General features: G+C 44.7%; 2 protein-coding genes across 2 annotated transcripts; both read left to right on the forward strand.

Moving 5' to 3' along the window:
• Positions 1-757: 757 nt before the first annotated feature.
• On the forward strand, positions 758-5,938 carry LOC135496016 (astacin-like). The gene is made up of 10 exons (XM_064785120.1): positions 758-852; positions 1,198-1,302; positions 1,876-1,957; positions 2,208-2,325; positions 2,761-2,939; positions 3,526-3,741; positions 4,224-4,292; positions 4,583-4,681; positions 4,992-5,233; positions 5,817-5,938. Exons 1-10 carry the CDS (start codon positions 787-789, stop codon positions 5,898-5,900), a joined length of 1,260 nt encoding a protein of 419 aa, XP_064641190.1. The 5' UTR covers positions 758-786; the 3' UTR covers positions 5,901-5,938.
• Positions 5,939-8,653: 2,715 nt separating this feature from the next.
• LOC135495933 (astacin-like) lies at positions 8,654-14,534 on the forward strand. Its single transcript, XM_064784964.1, has 10 exons — positions 8,654-8,772; positions 9,140-9,244; positions 9,818-9,899; positions 10,149-10,266; positions 10,705-10,883; positions 11,851-12,066; positions 12,775-12,843; positions 13,134-13,232; positions 13,543-13,784; positions 14,358-14,534. The coding sequence occupies exons 1-10, from the start codon at positions 8,707-8,709 to the stop codon at positions 14,439-14,441; spliced, it is 1,260 nt and encodes a 419-aa protein (XP_064641034.1). The 5' UTR covers positions 8,654-8,706; the 3' UTR covers positions 14,442-14,534.
• The last annotated feature ends 5,624 nt before the right edge of the window (positions 14,535-20,158 follow it).

Below are 20,158 nucleotides of genomic sequence, written 5' to 3' on the forward strand. Positions count from 1 at the left end.
GCATGCGTTTCTAATCTGCTGAAGCCTTAATTTGCAAAGATTCTGTCAAGTTTGGGATGGGTCTATGTGAACAGGCCAGCATTTCTTGATAAATGGTTTGATTACTTTCAACTTGACCAGCTTACCAGACAAATCTGTTAAGCCTTTTTCTGGTCTGTTAATTGACGGAGCGTGAGGTATGTTGGCTGTAATATGAAAGTGGCTTCCTGCGGGACCATGACTTCTCAAAACATAATACATAATTGAAAAAATCGTTTTGAAAGTACAATGAACTCTGCACTACAAACAGACAAATGGAATACACGCGCAGGCCTGTACCTGAAATTCGCCTTACGACACACAATTACGCGAATAACTTACCTCAGAATGGGCAATGTGTGATGTTGTCGTCGCCCGTGGTGGCTATCAGAGATATTGTCCCCCAAACGCCTTAATCCCACAACCGTCTTGTCCCTTTAAGTAAACATTTTCACCATTCTGTCAATGGAGCGAAGTCAGGTGATTGATTGATTGTGACTGTGTTTGTGAAAATTTTTATTTCAGGATATTAAAATGATGTGATTAAAGTTACTTCCAGCATCAACAGCTTACGAAACAGGTGCAGCAAACTACCTCTAATCCGTTTAACCCTAATGTGTATTTATCAGTTTAGAAAACGAATGCGTCCAGGTTCCTCTTCTTGTTAAACAGTCTGTTGAGGATGTCTATTTAAGCCATTCGTTGTCGCAGATTATAACTTCTCTGAGCCAAGGAACGACCCGTGAGATTCCTTTGTGAGCCGGCAAAATGAATGGAATAATCTTCCTCATGGGCGTGGCCCTTGTTGGAGCAGTGGACGACGAGACCCTTAGGGTGAGCGCTGATTTAGTTGAACGTTTCGCTTTTTCATTCAAATCACGTTTTTTTGCCCTATCATTACCTCGAGGATAAAAAGATTCAGATCAAGCCCAAGACACGATCATCAAACGAACCCCGCCCACACCGAGGCACTAGTTCCCATTGCTCTGCTCTCTTATCAAAGGGTGATCAGAGCAAGGATCGACCCCCAAGAATCAGCTTTCCTCGGGGTAGAAGGGTAAATAAACGTGATGATAAAAAACGGAGTGTTTTCGCGAAATCCGACCAAAAATACAACACTCACGAACATTTGGCGCTTAAACGCATTCATTCAAGGGCAACCTACTCTTCATTGTCCAGGGATATTTTCAACTCGATGACACGACATGGATCAATCCAAAGACTGATGAGATATATCAGCCCGAGACCGCAGGTGACATGCTGTTCGAAGACAACCAGGGAAATGTAAGTAGCGCATTAACCAAGACCGTTTGGTGATATAAAAAAACATGTAAAGGTAGGTTTACATTGAATGCGATAGACAAAAAAGCGTGTGATATATCGGACTTTGTTATTTCAAGTCGCACTGCACCCAGAGGGTGGCATCATCTCTTGCGCGATGTCTCATGCGCTGTGTGAGCAAGCAAAATCGCATTCAATGAAATCTACTTACCATCAGTGGGAAATCCAGCAATGTGATTTGGTCGGCGACAATGTTGCGAAAGGGCTTGGTCAGTCCCATGTCTGATCGCCACCAGCGGACGGCGGGCTTATCACTTGCGCTTCCATTCCGAAATCATTAACTTCGGGAGGGGGAGGGGAGAGAAATTTCTGCTAACTGGTAACAAAATATACATGTATCAGGTTAGATTACAGTTACTAGAGATATCAGTCGCAACTCTATCGCATCTTTAAACGCATTACATCGCATTCGCAAGCACAAATCGCCACGGTGGATTTCCTGATTTGCGAAGGACAGCCAGCCAAGTGACGTCACTTGCAAACAGGCTACTGCTGACAAGAAAAACTTTTTTTCAGAGAAAAAGAAATACCCCGTTTTCCGTCCGAACCTGGACTGACAGTATCGTCCCGTATACATTTGATGAGAAATGGGCTAATGGTAAGTAAGAAGATTGGAGTTGTGATTGGCGGCAGCTGTGTCTGCTCATCGCATACATGCAACGTAGTAAAGTTGGCATGAATGAATCACAAAGGGAGATTATTAGATACACTGGTGATTACGTTTAGAAAGAGTTGTCCCTTTAAAGGACGATATAAACACTTTTCAAAAGGAAAATTGGAACTTGACCTTCCTGTCATGCATGCGAAATATTCATCTAACGTTGCGCTCTTTTCCCCCATGTTCTCAGACGCATATTTCACACAAAGTGTGAGGAAAGGCATGGATGGTATCGAAGCTAAAAGCTGCATCAAGTTTGTCCCGTGGACGAACCAGCCCCATAGGATAAACATCGTCAGAATCAAAGGGTAAAGACATACACTTATACGAGACATATATTTAAACAACAATCATGACATTAAGGCGTTGGATTCGTCCTTACAACACCTCGACTGATTTCATACCTCCCTGCTGGGGACTGGTCTCGTCCCCCCGCCCATATCTCCTTGCTGGAGGTTTGTTCCGACGACAACAACGATAGTTTCGTCATGCAGCCGGGGCATGCAGCGACGTCTATTGGCTGATCGTCCAGCTTGCACCAAATTCCCGCCAAATGAACCGTCTTCGGATAAGGTACCAACAGTTTGAAAGGCAGATGGCGGTATCAAACCGATTCCAGTGAAATTTGGCGAGAGTTCCACTTTCAGTAGTGCCCGAGCTAAGAATATGAACTTCAAACCTGATGAAAATGAATAAATTCTTGATGATAAGTCACTGGCTTAATCTAACCGATGTGCTTACAGATGCAACTCCTATGTGGGCATGCTGAGTGGGGCCACGCAGGACATCAACCTGTCAGTTGGGTGTCTCAGTATCGGGAAAGTCATGCACGAGTTAATGCATGCCCTGGGCTTCAAACACGAACATGAAAGAGCCGATCGAGAAGGGTTCATCAGCGTCAACCTGGACAATGTTGAAGACGGTACGTATACGTATTAGCGAGTCATATTGCTTATTTTTGTCCAACCAGAAGTGTGAAATTATGTGTCGCCGCTGTTGCTATCAATTGAAATGAGGCAATCATAGACCAGCACTGGCCCGCAGTTATACTAAGTACAGCGTAGCGGATCGAAGCCTACTTTATTGGGCTAAGCCAATCACGGCGTTGTCTTCTTTTTGAAGATGGTCGGTTGATTTTGCTTTCGATGACGGGTTAATGGGCTAAACGAAACAACATCTTTTGATATTTGAGTTACTTTCAGAAAACCTTTCAAGGGGGATTGCAATTGATCCAACGTTTTTACATGGCCGGTATAATAAGCAAAATTGGTGTCAATAATGTAGGAATATGTGGTGAGTTTCAATGGATTGTCCAATCAAAAGTGCCGAATTCTGCATCCCCGGCGTGCTCATTAGAAATGAGCCAATCAGAAGGCCCCGGTTGAATTGCTTTCGGAAATGGGTGAATTACTGAAGTTGTTTACAGATTACTGTTAAGGAAGTTCAAATAACATTTCATTCATCAATTTTGAACATTGAGTTTAATAATTCATGCTTTCTGTTTACAGCTAACAAACAATGGCTGACAGTCAACCACGGCATGACGCTCTCTGAATTCGGTTATGACGTGGACTCCGTCATGCATTACGGCGAATACGCCTTCGCAAAGAGTTACAACTATCCGGTCATCACTCAGCTGAAGGATTTCGACAAGGGAAAGATTGGGCAGAGGACGCATCTGAGCATTATAGACATCAAGGAATTAAACCAGCTTTACAACTGTGGTAGGTCACGGGGGAGAATTGGCCAATTTGTTTCATCAATCCAAGGCGTATCTCTGCCTTTTTAACGCTGCATTTTGACCGAGAAAGAGAAACCAGTCAACCTTCCAGTGCCAGTTCGGGCTAGAGTGCATCCTTTATCAGTGTGGCGATTCGGACTGTCGAGTGCCTCAGAACAGGAATTATTCGCCGCTGAATCGGCCTGAGTTTTCAAATTTCTTGTTTTCGTCTGCTAGTGCTGTGATATAGACTATGGTGGAGAGTGACTTGGTAACACTGTCCGAATCCCCCTCACTGTCTACGTTCGGTATTTTTATGATGGCAATTTTTTCGTATGATTTTTTTGTCTTTAAGTTCATGAAGTTGCTTTGCTTGGAGAATAAGCTGATCTGATTTTTCTAATCAGATTTAGATGAAAGACATTGTGTAGATCAAATTCACAGGCCGCCATGTTGGATCTGGCTCTGACGTCATCTTTTTTCCAGACACGAACAACATTCAACCAACCACGACCCCAACAACAACTACAACGAAAAGCACTTCGACAGGGAAAGGTAAGAATAGTGATCGCCTAAAGTGGTTTAGAACCACTCATGTACACTTTGTAGAAACGCTTAAACCGAACGCTTAAACCGAATTGGAAACAAACAGATTTTCAATCTATCGCAGCTTCAATCTTGATCTGACGTTATTTTCCAATGCACGTGTCTTTTTAGTTCCACCAGTTCACCTAAATTCGGAAAGTTATTCAATCGGAGTCATTTTCTTATCATTCGACAACCCACGTGGGCAAATTAAGGGCTGTTTCGCACGATACTTGACATCTTGTTTCATTCTTATTCAGTCATAACGTCCTGCAACTTCGACACCAACTGGTGTAGAATTGCGGTGAGTGGTTCCACTCAACGATGGGGTCTCCGAAAGAATGTTGGCGGGAACGGAGGTAGGAATGTCCATCCATATATCGACCTTGTACATTGATTAGAACCTCATCTCCTTACTAGATGGCAGAATGAAATGAGTTGAGCCGTCATGCCCGCACTTCTGAATTTCTCACCCGCACTTCTCTTGATCAATTAGCGTGATTCCTTTTCCTGAAATTCTGCTCGCAAATACGAAAAAACCTACAAGTCGCGATTTCCGGTGGCGAAAACGATTCATCACTGACGTGAAGTACATGTGTTCATAATGTCATTAGCGTTAGCGTTAGCGCACTTTATCTAAACCTCTCTATTCTTCTTCTTCCCGAGCAGGTTCATGCGCCGGTTGGCTAGTGTCCAGTAACGAGGTCCAATCATACCAACGTTCCACCAAGATGATAATCAGCAATATTCAACCGTATGTCGAGAACTGCCTCTCCTTCAGATACCTCATCCAGACATCAGGCGTCATCGACGTCAAACTTGGCGGTGTAGTCCTGCGAACTCTCAGTAACGCTGACGTGAGGTGGTTCACTGCCACGACCAATTTGGCATCGTCAAATAGTTATCGCGAGGTAGGAAAATTGCCTGCAGAGCCTGGCTAAGCAAAAGGAAGTTTTAATTTTCCTTGCTTAGCGTTCCCTTTAACTTGGCGTTATCTCGTTCAGTAAACACATTAGATTTACGCCAAGTTAACGCCAAAATAGTGTGACTAACTGCTTTTGACGAACCGGGACTATTTAAACAACTGGACTTGACTATTGAAAAGAAATCACAAACCCACCAAACTCGCTTATTCCTTCTATACGATTTTTAAAAAAGTGAAAAGAATTAAAAAAACGAAAAGGAATTCAGTCGGCAACTCAACAAAAATGAGAGTAAAGTTGTCAACTTAACTGACTTATTATGACAGTAAAGTAGACTGGCCCTTCGTTTGATTGCAGTTATTCTAAGGAGGGATTTGTTGATGTCAAGGTCATCGTTCAACTTATTAACCAGTAGCTAGTTTCAGTGAGCTGGCTTTCGTCCATATTCCATCGCGTAGCACTGACATTTACTGGGGAGTCATTCCCGACAATTTCCCATGAAGGTCTGGCGTCGATATGAAAAGCCTGCGCACCAGCACCACCCTAACTCAAATCATTTGATTCATTTCAGTTGGAGCTTGGAATCGCCATCGGGGTCTATTCCTACGGTCAAATAAACATCGATGACGTCGTGCTGAGCACCGGCAGGTGCTAGGTGACAATCAGAACCTGGATTATTCCGATTTCTAACGAGAGAAAGTGATAACGAGTACCCCTGAAATAAACTTTAGCAACCAAAATACGCAAATTGATGTTGTGTTTCTTTCATTATTATTATAAAAATACATGTACAGTCTAACCTCCCTCAGTGGACACCTCTCTTTCAAGGATCCTGCACTTGGTCCTAAATTGGTCATTTCGCTTGAAATTTACCTCAGTAATAAGGACGCCTCTCAATTAAGGACAGCATTTACCAGTCCCAGGGTGTCCTTGATAGACTCGACGTTCTACTGTGCATGTTACCGCACTCGTGTACGCCCGAATCTACCTGTTTCAGGCGTGTGTCACATCATATCACGTCATCTCATGTTGACAGGGCTTGACTGGCGGCCATTTTGGTTGCCATCTTTGATTTCGGCCACATTTTCTCCCAGCTTGTACCGAATCCATGACATATTCTCTCGACGGATCATATACGTGACTGTGCAGTGTCAACACCGCCCCGGAGTGGTCATCCTGAGGAAATCAGGGGTTAATGTTCGCTTCTCCGGCCTTGCACACAAACCCCCGAGATATTCGCCCTTATTTGGTGAAGTACAGGCGTACATCACCTTCAAGTCAGCGCCGAGATTAAACTATCAACCTCGGTTCTAGTACCTTACTTCTATGATTTGTATGAATGAAAACCGCACTCAGATCTCTTAGAATCGAGGTTGCAGTGCGCACCTCGAAGGAGACACTGCCTCGCGTTGTCGGCATGATCAAATGCGAGTCATTCTCCAAAGCAGCGATAACAATCAAGCATCGTGTAGGACTACTATCACTACTATCCACTGCGCCAGAGAATGAATGCTAGTTTGGATATCGTTTTTGAAATTCCTAGACTCAAATGTAAGCGACGTTCTGATTGGACGCACTTACTTCTGCGCTGGCCGAATACGTTTTCGTTAAAGTCGAACTTATCGAATGGCGAGTAAATAACATCGTAGGCCATCTGATCGGACTCGGGGAATCAGATTCTGCTTCTTCATCCAGAAACGCAAAGCAGAGGGTTGACAAATGTAACTAATTTGTCAACACGCTTTTCTTCTTTATAAGCCGGCCCACCCCCTATTTTAAGAGTGGGAAGGAACTGCAGTAGAACCTTTCTAACAAGGACACACACAACTAGTGTCCTTAATAGAGAGGGTGTCCTTAATGCTTTTCCCCGTTCTTACCAAGACTAATATTTATGGTACGACACCAACATTGTCAGCCTTGGTTTTTTGAACTGATAACTGAATTTGGTGCCAAAGAGGCGACCATCTAAGATTTCCAATGATGCAATTCCCTTACAACTTCATAAATTGTTTCGAAGGACCTCTTCACCTTTGAAACCTATGTCTAGACATCGAAATTATCAGTCAATGTTTAATATGGACTGAGTTATGGCTAATAACTGGATTTTGGGTCAGAGTGGCGGCCATATTGGATTTCCCAAGATGCAATTCCTTCAGAACTTCGTGAATATAGTCTTAAAGGATTCCTTCACCCCTCAAACCTATTGCTAGACACCAAAATTGTCTGTCTATCTGTATGGCCAACAGCTGATGCATGCGTTTCTAATCTGGTGAAGCCTTAATTTGCAAAGATTCTGTCAAATTCGACCACATTACACCTGTTCTTATAGACTTACACTGGCTTCCCATCAGGTCGCGAATTGAGTATAAGATTCTACTCACAGTCTATAAGTCGGTAAATGGACTAGGTCCTGTGTACCTAAAAGAACTTTTAACTGCGACCCCCCCCCCCCCCCCCCCCCCCAAGAAGGATCACCAGAGCATCCTCTGGGTTTAATCTGCTAGAAGCAAGGGGGACAAAAACTAGGTAGGGTGAGCGCCGTTTTTCCATCTGCGGGCCGTGCCTATGGAAAAAACTGCCACCAGCCCTCAGGGCAGAGACAAGCATTGAACAGTTCAAGAGTCAGTTAAAAAACGCTGCTTTTCGACAAGTGGAGAGGGGCACTTTGAGCGTGATTTAACCGCGGAAAGGCGCGATACAAATGACATTTATTATTATTTATTAAGTTTGGGATGGGTCTATGTGAACAGGCCAGCATTTCTTGATAAATGGTTTGATTACTTTCAACTTGACCAGCTTACCAGACAAATCTGTTAAGCCTTTTTCCAGTCTGTTAATTGACGGAGCGTGAGAAGATATGTGTTGGCTGTAATATGAGAGTGGCTTCCTGCGGGACCATGACTTCTCCAAACATAATAATTGAAAAAATCGTTTTGAAAGTACAATGAACTCTGCACTACAAACAGACAAATGGAATACACGCGCAGGCCTGTACCTGAAATTCGCCATACGACACACAATTACGAAAATAATTTACCTCAGAGACGGGCAATGTGTGATGTTGTCGTCGCCCGTGGTGGCTATCAGAGATATTGTCCTCCAAACGCCTTAATCCCACAACCGTCTTGTCCCTTTAAGTAAACATTTTCACCATTCTGTCAATGGAGCGAAGTCAGGTGATTGATTGATTGTGACTGTGTTTGTGAAAAATTTTATTTCAGGATATTAAAAGGATGTGATTAAAGTTACTTCCAGCATCAACAGCTTCCGAAACAGGTGCAGCAAACTACCTCTAATCCGTTTAACCCTAATGTGTATTTATCAGTTTAGAAAACAAATACGTCCAGGTTTCCTCTTCTTGTTAAACAATCTGTTGATGACGTCTATTTAAGCCATTCGTTGCCGCAGTTTATAACTTCTCTGAGCCAAGGACGCGTGAGATTCCTTTGTGAGCCGGCAAAATGAATGGAATAATCTTCCTCATGGGCGTGGCTCTTGTTGGAGCAGTGGACGACGAGACCCTTAGGGTGAGCGCTGATTTAGTTGAACGTTTCGCTTTTTCATTCAAATCACGTTTTTTTGCCCCATCATTACCTCGCAGATAAAAAGATTCAGACCAAGCCCAAGACACGATCATCAAACGGACCCCGCCCGCACCGAGGCACTAATTCCCATTGCTCTACTCTCTCTCAAAGGGTAATCAGAGCAAATCTTGAAAGGATCGACCTCAAGAATCAGATTTCATCGGGGTAGAAGGCATAAAGCGGCAAGGGCAAATAAACGTGATGATAAAAAACGGAGTGTTTTCGCGAAATCCGACCAAAAATACAACACTCGCGAACATCTGGCGCTTAAACGCATTCATTCAAGGGCAACCTACTCTTCATTGTCCAGGGATATTTTCAACTCGATGACACGACATGGATCAATCCGAAGACTGATGAGATATATCAGCCCGAGACCGCAGGTGACATGCTGTTCGAAGACAACCAGGGAAATGTAAGTAGCGCATTAACCAAGACCGTTCGGTGATATCAAAAAACATGCAAAGGTAGGTTTACATTGAATGCGATAGAGAAAAAGCGTGTGATATATCGGACTTTGTTATTTCAAGTCGCACTGCACCCAGAGGGTGCCAACATCTCTTGCGCGATGTCTCATGCGCTGTGTGATTCAAGCAAAATCGCATTCAATGAAATCTTCTTACCATCAGTGGGAAATCCAGCAATGTGATTTGGTCGGCGACAATGTTGCGAAAGGGCTTGGTCAGTCCTATGTCTGATCGCCACCAGCGGACGGCGGGCTTATCACTTGCGCTGCCATTCCAAAATCATTAAATTCGGGAGGGGGAGGGGAGAGAAATTTCTGCTAACTGGTAACAAAATATACATGTATCAGGTTAGATTACAGTTACTAGAGATATCAGTCGCAACTCTATCGCATCTTCAAACGCATTACATCGCATTCGCAAGCACAAATCGCCACGGTGGATTTCCTGATTTGCAAAGGACATTCAGCCACGTGACGTCACTTGCAAACAGGCTACTGTTGACAAGAAAAAATATTTTTCAGAGAAAAAGAAATACCCCGTTTTTCGTCCAAACTTGGACTGACGGTATCGTCCCGTATACATTTGGTGAGACATGGGCTAATGGTAAGTAAAAAGATTGGAGTTGTGATTGGCGGCAGGTGTTTCTGCTCATCGCGTACATGCAAAGTAAATAGTTGTCATGAATGAATCACAAAGGGAGATTATTAGATACACTGGTGATTACGTTTAGAAACAGTTGTCCCTTTAAGAGACGATGTAAACACTGTTCAAAAGGAACATTGGAACTTGACCTTCCTGTTATGCATGCGAAATATTCATCTAACGTTGTGCTCTTTTCCCCCATGTTCTCAGACGCATATTTCACACAAAGTGTGAGGAAAGGCATGGATGTTATCGAAGCTAAAACCTGCATCAAGTTTGTGCCGTGGACGAACCAGCCCCATAGGATAAACCTAGTCAGAATCAGAGGGTAAAGACATACACTTACGAGACATATATTTAAACAACAATCATGACATTAAGGCGTTGGATTCGTCCTTACAACACCTCGACTGATTTCATACCTCCCTGCTTTGGACAGGTCTCGTCCTCCCGCCCATATCTCCTTGCTGGAGGTTTGTTCCGACGACAACAACGATAGTTTCGTCATGCAGCCGGGGCATGCAGCAACGTCTATTGGCTGATCGTCCAGCCTTGCACCAAAATTCCCGCCAAATGAACTGTCTTGGGATAAGTAACCAACAGTTTGAAAGGCAGATGGCGGTATCAAATCGATTCCAGTGAAATTTGGCGAGAGTTTCGCTTTCAGTAGAGCCCGAGCTAAGAATATGAACTTCAAACCTGATGAAAATGAATAAATTCTTGATGATAAGTCACTGGCTTAATCTAACCGATGTGCTTAATACAGGTGCAACTCCTATGTGGGCAGGCTGAGTGGGGCCACGCAGGACATCAACCTGTCAGTTGGGTGTCTCAGGATCGGGGTAGTCATGCACGAATTAATACATGCCCTGGGCTTCCAACACGAACATGAAAGAGCCGATCGAGAAGGGTTCATCAGCGTCAACCTGGACAATGTTTATGACGGTAAGTATATGTATAAGTGAGTCATATTGCTTATTTTTGTCCAATCAGAAGTGTGAAATTCTGTGTCGCCGCTGTTGTTATCAATTGAAATGAGGCAATCATAGACCGGTGTAAAAGAAATGCAAGTCCCTCGAAATCTAAGTCCGGTCCTTTTGTTAAAGTGAAAAGAGTCGCCGAGTTCATTTGTTGAAGATTATGTAGCTAACCCTAACCAAACCATTAACAACATTCCTTGACAATACACAGCTATTGTATGTGGTCCTGCATTCCTAGGACGTCCATTCCTTTTACACCGGTGTAAAAGTGAAAAGTGTCCCCCCTGGAAAAAGTGTCCGGCCCTATTGTATTCTGCAATATGGTTCTATAGAGACCCTGACAGTCAATAGCTCAGAGATTGAAGCGCATAATAGAATCCTTTGTTCCCGGACATTTTATCCTAGGACATTTTAAACTTCTACACCGGCATTGGCTCGCACTATACTACGATGTACAGCGTAGCGGATCGAAGCCTACTTTATTGGGCTAAGCCAATCACGGCGTTGTCTTCTTTTTACAGATGGCCGGTTGATTTTGCTTTTATTGATGGGCCAAAACGAAACAACATCTTTTGATATTTGAGTTACTTTCAGAAACCTTTCAAGGGGGATTGCAATTGATTCAACGTTTTTACATGGCCGTTATAATAAGCACAATTGGTGTCAATAATGTAGGTTTGAGTATTGAAACTCAGGAATTTCAGAAAGCAAAGTGTGGTGAGTTCCAATGGATTGTCCAATCAAAAGTGCCGAATTCTGCATCCCCGGCGTGCTCATTAGAAATGAGCCAATCAGAAGGCTCCGGTTGAATTGCTTTCGGAAATGGGTGAATTACTGAAGCAGTTTACAGATTACTGTTGAGGAAGTTCAAATAACATTTCATTTATCAATTTTGAACATTAAGTTTAATAATTCATGCTTTCTTTTTACAGCTAACAAACAATGGCTGACAGTCAACCATGGCATCAAGCTCTCTGAATTCGGTTATGACGTGGACTCCGTCATGCATTACGGCGCATACGCCTTCGCAAAGAGTTACAACTACCCGGTCATCACTCAGCTGAAGGATTTCGACAAGGGAAGGATTGGGCAGAGGACGCATCTGAGCATTAAAGACATCAAGGAATTAAACCAGCTTTACAAATGTGGTAGGTCACGGGGGAGAATAGGCCAATTTTTTTCATCAATCCAAGGCATATCTCTGTCTTTTTAACGCTGCATTTTGCCCGAGAAAGAGAAACCAGTCAACCTTCCAGTGCGAGTTCGAGCACTGTCAGCAAGTCATTGTCGGAATTCAACGGCGAATAATTCCTGTTCTATGGCACTTGACGTGGATTTACTGGTAGACATTTTTAGCGGACAGTCTGCCGTCCGATATTGCATTTTAAGTCACTTTATAGAACACTTAAAGCCAAATGCATCTGTGATCATATCTGCCTATTCTGGTGTACATGCTACACAACACATCAGCACATGTAATAATCTTCACAACTTATGCAGATATGGTAGAAATATAGCGCAATTTGTACCCTGAATTAGGCATAGGACTACAAAAACACTGTTTTTTCCTATTCATTCAGGACAGTTACACTGATACAAATCAAATAACCGATGTGTTAAAGTTATCATCTAGAAATATCTACCAAGAAATCCACGTCGAGTGCCTAAGAACAGGAATTATTCGCCGTTGAATCGGCCTGAGTTTTCAAATTTCTTGTTGTCGTCTGCTAGCGCTGTGGTGATATAGGCTATAGTGGACAGTGACTTGGTAACACTGTCCGAATCCCCCTCACTTGTGTAGATCAAATTCACGGGCCGCCATGTTGGATCTGGCTCTGACGTCATCTTTTTTCCAGACACGAACAACATTCAACCAACCACGACCCCAACAACAACTACAACGAAAAGCACTTCGACAGGGAAAGGTGAGAATAGTGATCGCCTAAAGTGGTTTAGAACCACTTATGTGCACTTTGTAGAAACGCTTAAACCGAACGCTTAAACCGAATTGGAAACAAACAGATTTTCAATCTATCGCAGCTTCACTCTTGATCTGACGTTATTTTCCAATGCACCTTTCTTTTAGTTCCACCAGTTCACATAAATTCGGAAAGTTATTCAGTCGGAGTCATTTTCTTATCATTCGACAACCCACGTGGGCAAATTAAGGGCTGTTTCGCACGATACTTGACCATCTTGTTTCATTCTTATTCAGTCATAACGTCCTGCAACTTCGACACCAACTGGTGTGGAATTGCGGTGAGTGGTTCCACTCAACGATGGGGTCTCCGAAAGAATGTTGGCGGGAACGGAGGTAGGAATGTCCATCCATATATCGACCTTGTACATTGATTAGAACCTCATCTCTTTACAAGATGGCAGAATGAAATGAGTTGAGCCGTCATGCCCGCACTTCTGAATTTCTCACCCGCACTTCTCATGATCAATTAGCGTGATTCATTTTCCTGAAATTCTGCTCGCAAATACGAAAAAACCTACAAGTCGCGATTTCCGGTGGCGAAAACGATTCATTACTGACGTGAAGTACATGTGTTCATAATGTCATTAGCGTTAGCGTTAGCGCACTTTATCTAAACCTCTCTATTCTTCTTCTTCCCGAGCAGGTTCATGCGCCGGTTGGCTAGTGTCCAGTAACGAGGTCCAATCATACGAGCGTTCCACCAAGATGACAATCAGCAATATTCAACCGTATGTCGAGAACTGCCTCTCCTTCAGATACCTCATCCAGACATCAGGCGTCATCGACGTCAAACTTGGCGGTGTAGTCCTGCGAACTCTCAGTAACGCTGACGTGAGGTGGTTCACTGCCACGACCAATTTGGCACCGTCAAATAGTTATCGCGAGGTAGGAAAATTGCCTGCAGAGCCTGACTTAAGCACAAGGAAGTTTTAATTTTCCTTGCTCAGCGTTCCCTTTAACTTGGCGTTATCTCGTTCAGTAAACACATTGGATTTACGCCGAGTTAACGCCAAAATAGTGTGACTAACTGCTTTTGAAGAACCGGGACTATTTAAACAACTGGACTGGGCTATTGAAAAGAAGTCGCAAACTCGACAAACTCGCTTATTCCTTCTATACAATTTTTAAAAAAGTGAAAAGAATTAAAAAAACGAAAAGGAATTCAGTCGGCAACTCAACAAAAATGAGAGTAAAGTTGTCAACTTAACTGACTTATTATGACAGTTAAGTTGATTGTTGATTCAAAGTCATCGTTCAACTCATTAAAGCAGTAGCTAGTTTCAGTGAGCTGGCTTTCGTCCATATTCCATAGCGTAGCACTGACATTTACTGGGGAGTCATTCCCGACAATTTCCCATGAAGGTCTGGTGTCGATATGAAAAGCCTGCGCACCAGCACCACCCTTCCGAGATTTTGTTGTTGCGGCATATCTAACTCAAATCATTCGATTTGTTTCAGTTGAAGCTTGGAATCGCCATCGGGGTCTATTCCTACGGTCAAGTAAACATCGATGACGTCGTGCTGAGCACTGGCAGGTGCTAGGTGACTATCAGAACCTGGACTATTCCGATTTCTAACGAGAGAAAGTGATAACGAGTACCCCTGAAATAAACTTTAGCAACCAAAATACGCAAATTGGTGTTGTGTTTCTTTCATTATTATAATAAACATACATGTACAGTCTAACCTCCCTCAGTGGACACCTCTCTTTCAAGGACCCTGCACTTGGTCCTAAATTGGTCATTTCGCTTGAAATATTGACCTCAGTAATAAGAACGCTTCTCAATTAAGGACAGCATTTATCAGTCCCAGGGTGTCCTTGATAGACTCGACGTTCTACTGTGTATGTTACCGCACTCGTGTACGCCCGAATCTACCTGTTTCAGGCGTGTGTCACATCCTATCACGCCATCACATTTTGAAAGGGGCTTGACTGGCGGCCATTTTGGTTGCCATCTTTGATTTCGGCCACATTTTTCTCCCAGCATGCGCAGCTCAGTGCTTGTACCGAATCCATGACATATTCTCTCGACGGATCATATACGTGACTGTGCAGTGTCAACACCGCACCGGAATGGTCATCCTGAGGAAATCAGGGGTTAATTTTCGCTTCTCCGGCCCTGCACACAAACCCCCGAGGCATTCGCCCTTATTGGTGAAGTACAGGCGTACATCACCTTCAAGTCAGCGCCGAAATTAAACTATCAACCTCGGTTCTAGTACCGTACTTCTATGATTTGTATGAATGAAAACCGCACTCAGATCTCTCAGAATCGAGGTTGTAGTGCACACCTCGAAGGAGACACTGCTCTCTCGTTGTCAGCATGATCAAAAGCGATTCATTCTCCAAAGCTGTTTTTACGATGACGAAAGGTGAGATAATTAGGTTTTTACTCACCGAATCGGAAGTCGATCTGCTGCTATTGGACCTCGCCAGACGGCACCCGTTTCCAACCCCAGTAGTCAAGTAGTGACGATCGAACACGGAAGTCCCCTCGGCAAGACGGCTTCAACGTACACAAGTCACGACATCAGGCGTGGAGCAGCACTATATCCTCTGATTGGTAACACTCTGGATTATACGCCCAGAGGGCAAGATTTTTAAGATCAGTGTCGAGTTCGGTAAATTGTGGCGTTAAGCCAATATAAGCAGCACGTAGTGCTTCACACACATAATTGATATATATATAACGGGTTGTTGCATAATTACAGAGGGTTAGCCTATCACTAGACCAAACGAAACGATGACGAAGTCAATGCTGGCAAAGTGATACTATTAGTGTCAAAGAGTAGTTCTGGAAATATATTCTGCAACAACGGAACGGACGTAAAAAGGGCGAGACTATTCTCATCTATAAATAAGTGGACGTCCTAAAAGCGAGACTCTTAACAGTACTCATCTATATACACGCAGCGATCCAGACATCACGGACGCCATCTATCGACTATATGTTGCAGCAAACCTCGATAAAGCCAGGGTGATACTACTCTCACGAATAGACACAGTGTCGGTATCCTAGATAGCACGTTCCAATCAATTCTTGGCCTATGATTCTAACCCCCTCCTCTATGTCAACAACAATCTAACACAGCCCTCTAATAACGGAGGGTAATACATCACACACATAAAACTATATCACGTTTCGAAACATAAATCTATTCTCTCTGTAACTATTTTTTGGGTTTTATAAATACGTAACGTCAACGATGTGCTTGAAGTTCTGAATTAAACCAACCATAAAAACTACTTACAAAGGTGAGGCCTTTGGACAGAATAGGCCTATCGCGGTCCTTCAAGAAGACTACAGTGCCGCAAGGCACCTGTAGCGACCCATTAAAAAATCCTTTAGAATAAAATCCACATCACGCTCACAAAACAGGACTGCACAAAAACAGGACAACACCAAACGAACACGGCAGTGCAGTAAAAACGTCTCCTCAACTCCACGAAATATGGTCGACTGGGATCACGCCCAAAAATTAACTCAACCAGAACAAAATAATAATATTAATTCAAAGTCCCGGCCCGCCTACCCGACAGGCAGTACGCGCACCGGAACTGCTTACAGCAAGTGAAATGACAAAACATGGCGGGGCAGCGTCCGTAGAAACACCCCCCTCTGTGACCGGAACTAGTCTTTCCGGGTCACTTCCAAATTGTCTCTTGAAACGACCAACGGAACTAATCTCGTGATCGGTCTGATATACTCCTTTCCTCTCGAAAGGACCTTCACTGTTCGGGTATGACTATCACTGCTGGGAAAAACCTCGACTACACGTGCCAATGGCCAACTGCCACGTATCTTGCTAGGTTCCTGCATGACAACAACATCTCCAATGCTCAAGTCCGGTTGAGGAGTCACCCATTTCCCTCTTGGCTGCTGGATGGATAGGTACTCCTTGGACCTCAGTCCTCTTGATGATCGCCCGCTCTTCTGGAGTGAAGTTGGTCTCTGATGTAGTTGTGAACACATCCATGTTCCACAATGATCGGAGGCTCTCGTCCAACTGACGATCCGTAATTGTTGAATAAGTATTTGCAGTCGTAACAGAATTGCTGGTCAAAGGAGTGACCACCTCAATGGACCCTGTGCATGTCCATCCCAGAGGTGTCAGCCTTGCCACCGGTTCTCCCAGTTGGCCCGGTCGCTCCTCCAATGCTAACGTCAATTCCGGGTGATCAGCACCAATTAAAATATCGACGGTCTTGCACCCATCTACTCTTGGGAACTCGATTCCCTTCAAATGAGACCATCGATCTCGTAGATGCTGCCAATTTTGCGGCGGTAGATTCTCACACAACCTGTCAAGAACTCGCGCTCCCACCTTGGCCGTTATCTCGCCGCTCAAGCTTTCAATCGTCATCACCGCCAGGCCACTACGTAGGGACTTCTTAGGGTCAGTTAAAGTAGACACACTCAAGGCCTGTTCCTGCACAGGGGTGTTTAAGGCTTCTGCTGCAGATCTGGTTATATATGTTGAATCAGAGCCATCATCCAACAGCGCGTTCAGTCGTTGACGTTGTCCTCGACTCCCAACTACATAAACTGGGATGACTCGTAGGGCGACCTTGCTTGGATAAACTCTTCCATCCTTGGCGACTCCAAACATGTTGTTGGCATGGTCTTTAGGCTCGACCGACACATCTGTCTTCGGCTTCCTTCTGTGCAAGTGACGATGATGGTTCTTCTGACAGCCGTCAATCCCACACTTGCGGGATCCCTTCTGGCAATCCTTGCCCATATGGTTGCTACACAGGTATCTATAGCAGAGGGCCTTCTCCTTAGCAATGTCCCAACGTTGGCTAGTAGTAGTAGGTGTCCATCTGTCACACTTGACGATGTGATGTGCGGCCTTACACAAAGGGCAGGAATACTGGTTTTCTGCGTCAGCTGGTTTAGACGTCGTCCTGGAGTAAGCGGTCGCTGTCGAAGCATAGGCTGTGCTCTTGTCTGGTCGTTTCACCAACTTGTTAGCACTAGTCTGGCTTGGTCCCTTGCGGCGTGACTCCCTCAAGTCAGTCATTTCAATCATCAAACATACGTGATGGTTGAACCATTTGGCGAATACTGCCAACCCATCTATCCTCGTCGAAGTGTTCGACTCTGCGTATTTTACCAACAGGGAAACGGGCACCTTCCGCCTCACGAGAGCATACAACGTGTTCTGTCCAACTAACTCCTGGGCATGGTCTGTATCTGCTAACTTCGACACTACATCGCATAAATGGTTCGCCAGATCCTCCAATCCCTTCAAATCCTGTTCGCTGACCTCGTTGAGTGCCATCAACTGGTCGATGTATTTCTTCAAGATCCTTGACTCTCCGCCATAGCGCTGATCCAACTTAAAGAGGGCCATAGAGTACTGGGCTTCGGTAAAACCGAGATTCTCGACCAGCTTGCCGGCGCGTCCTATCAGGGCGTTCTTAAGCATGATCATTTTAAATCTGATCGGGACTTCAGCCTGCTCCACGAAAACTTCAAACTGTGCCCGCCAATCCTCGTAAAGATCTCGATTACCATCAAACTTCGGTAGGTGAGGCTTAGCGATACCTTGGAAGAACTTTCCAACCTCTCTGGATCCAGTAGAGTTCTGGCCACCAACCGCCCGGGCCGGAGTAGAGCTGTGCGCAGGTTTAGGCAGATGGGAAGAAGTAATCGAATGCACCAATCTCCCTAACGGATCCTCACGACTCTCATCCGGTACTTCTTGCTCAGGCTGTGGCGGCGTCTTCATCTCAGCTGGTGACCTGCTCGTTATAACTGTCATGGGTAACCTCACGTGTCGCGCTGGGTCCTCGGACCACAACTTAGCCTCTAGCCTAGCTCGAGCCGCCTCATCCTCGGCCTCGGCGATTGCCATCTTGTGTTGAGCTTCCTTAACAGCCAGTTCCGCCGCATATCTTCTCTTTTCTTGCCCTACTCTCATTGAGGCAACCTCGGCCTTGATCTGTGCAGATTGAGACTTCAACGAACGCTGAGACTGCTGACTCTCATGGCTCAACTCACTACCGGCATCCTCCTCTTCATCATGGTTGCCGTCACAAGCCTCAGGCAACTTCTCATCCGGCTTATCTACCGCTTGGCCCATCGACTGCGCCTCTTCCTCCCGTTCGGTGAGTTGGGCATCCACCTCGTCCTCCGTGTCCTGGATCTTGATCTTTATACACCTCCCAGCCTGAACTAACTCTTTCATCTTATCGACACTGGTGTACGAGCTCACTAGGCGATCAATGACTCTTCGTAACTCCTCGAAACTGGCCCGCATTCTGTCGACCATCCTCAGCATGCCGGTGCGGCTCCCCCGTGACCTCAGCAGAGCGTCAACCTTTCTCCGTTCGCTCTCGATCTCCTCCATCAAGGCAAGAGACTCCCCCTCGAGCCAGGCCTCCACATCATCCTTGCTGCTAGCTTGGACTAAAACCTCATCCTCTTCATCAACGGCAGCCTCCTCCTCTAAACTCTGGAACCAGCTGACGGACCGGTCGGCTTGACCAGGATGGGCCTGTGATCCACGCAGAGGTCCCGTCACAAAACTCTTGAGATATGGTGGGGGTCGCCTGGTACGCGCGGAACGTCTAACATTGGCCATTACAACCTAGGACTCTCGAAACGATTTACGACGAACAAACAAATCTTTACAGTAAGACAAACGAATTCTAAAATACGACGGTGAAGAATAATATACGATCACTCCAGATTCACTCAAACAATCTTGCTCCTGGTATTACAATTAATCCGGTCGGAGAGACCATGTTTTTACGATGACGAAAGGTGAGATAATTAGGTTTTTACTCACCGAATCGGAAGTCGATCTGCTGCTATTGGACCTCGCCAGACGGCACCCGTTTCCAACCCCAGTAGTCAAGTAGTGACGATCGAACACGGAAGTCCCCTCGGCAAGACGGCTTCAACGTACACAAGTCACGACATCAGGCGTGGAGCAGCACTATATCCTCTGATTGGCAACACTCTGGATTATACGCCCAGAGGGCAAGATTTTTAAGATCAGTGTCGAGTTCGGCAAATTGTGGCGTTAAGCCAATATAAGCAGCACGTAGTGCTTCACACACATAATTGATATATATATAACGGGTTGTTGCATAATTACAGAGGGTTAGCCTATCACTAGACCAAACGAAACGATGACGAAGTCAATGCTGGCAAAGTGATACTATTAGTGTCAAAGAGTAGTTCTGGAAATATATTCTGCAACAACGGAACGGACGTAAAAAGGGCGAGACTATTCTCATCTATAAA

Source organism: Lineus longissimus, chromosome 11 (genome assembly GCF_910592395.1).
Source record: "Lineus longissimus chromosome 11, tnLinLong1.2, whole genome shotgun sequence".
In the NCBI taxonomy this organism is placed as follows: Eukaryota; Metazoa; Nemertea; class Pilidiophora; order Heteronemertea; family Lineidae; genus Lineus; species Lineus longissimus.

Bases quoted from the DNA above. Each gene is read 5' to 3' on its own strand.
- LOC135496016 (XM_064785120.1), top strand. From the start codon at position 787: ATGAATGGAATAATCTTCCTCATGGGCGTGGCCCTTGTTGGAGCAGTG. The intron at 853-1,197 runs GTGAGCGCTGAT...TTCATTGTCCAG, and splicing joins TGGACGACGAGACCCTTAGG to GGATATTTTCAACTCGATGA. The intron at 1,958-2,207 runs GTAAGTAAGAAG...CCATGTTCTCAG, and splicing joins TGATGAGAAATGGGCTAATG to ACGCATATTTCACACAAAGT.
- LOC135495933 (XM_064784964.1), top strand. From the start codon at position 8,707: ATGAATGGAATAATCTTCCTCATGGGCGTGGCTCTTGTTGGAGCAGTG. The intron at 9,245-9,817 runs GTAAGTAGCGCA...AATATTTTTCAG, and splicing joins TCGAAGACAACCAGGGAAAT to AGAAAAAGAAATACCCCGTT. The intron at 12,067-12,774 runs GTAGGTCACGGG...TCTTTTTTCCAG, and splicing joins AAACCAGCTTTACAAATGTG to ACACGAACAACATTCAACCA.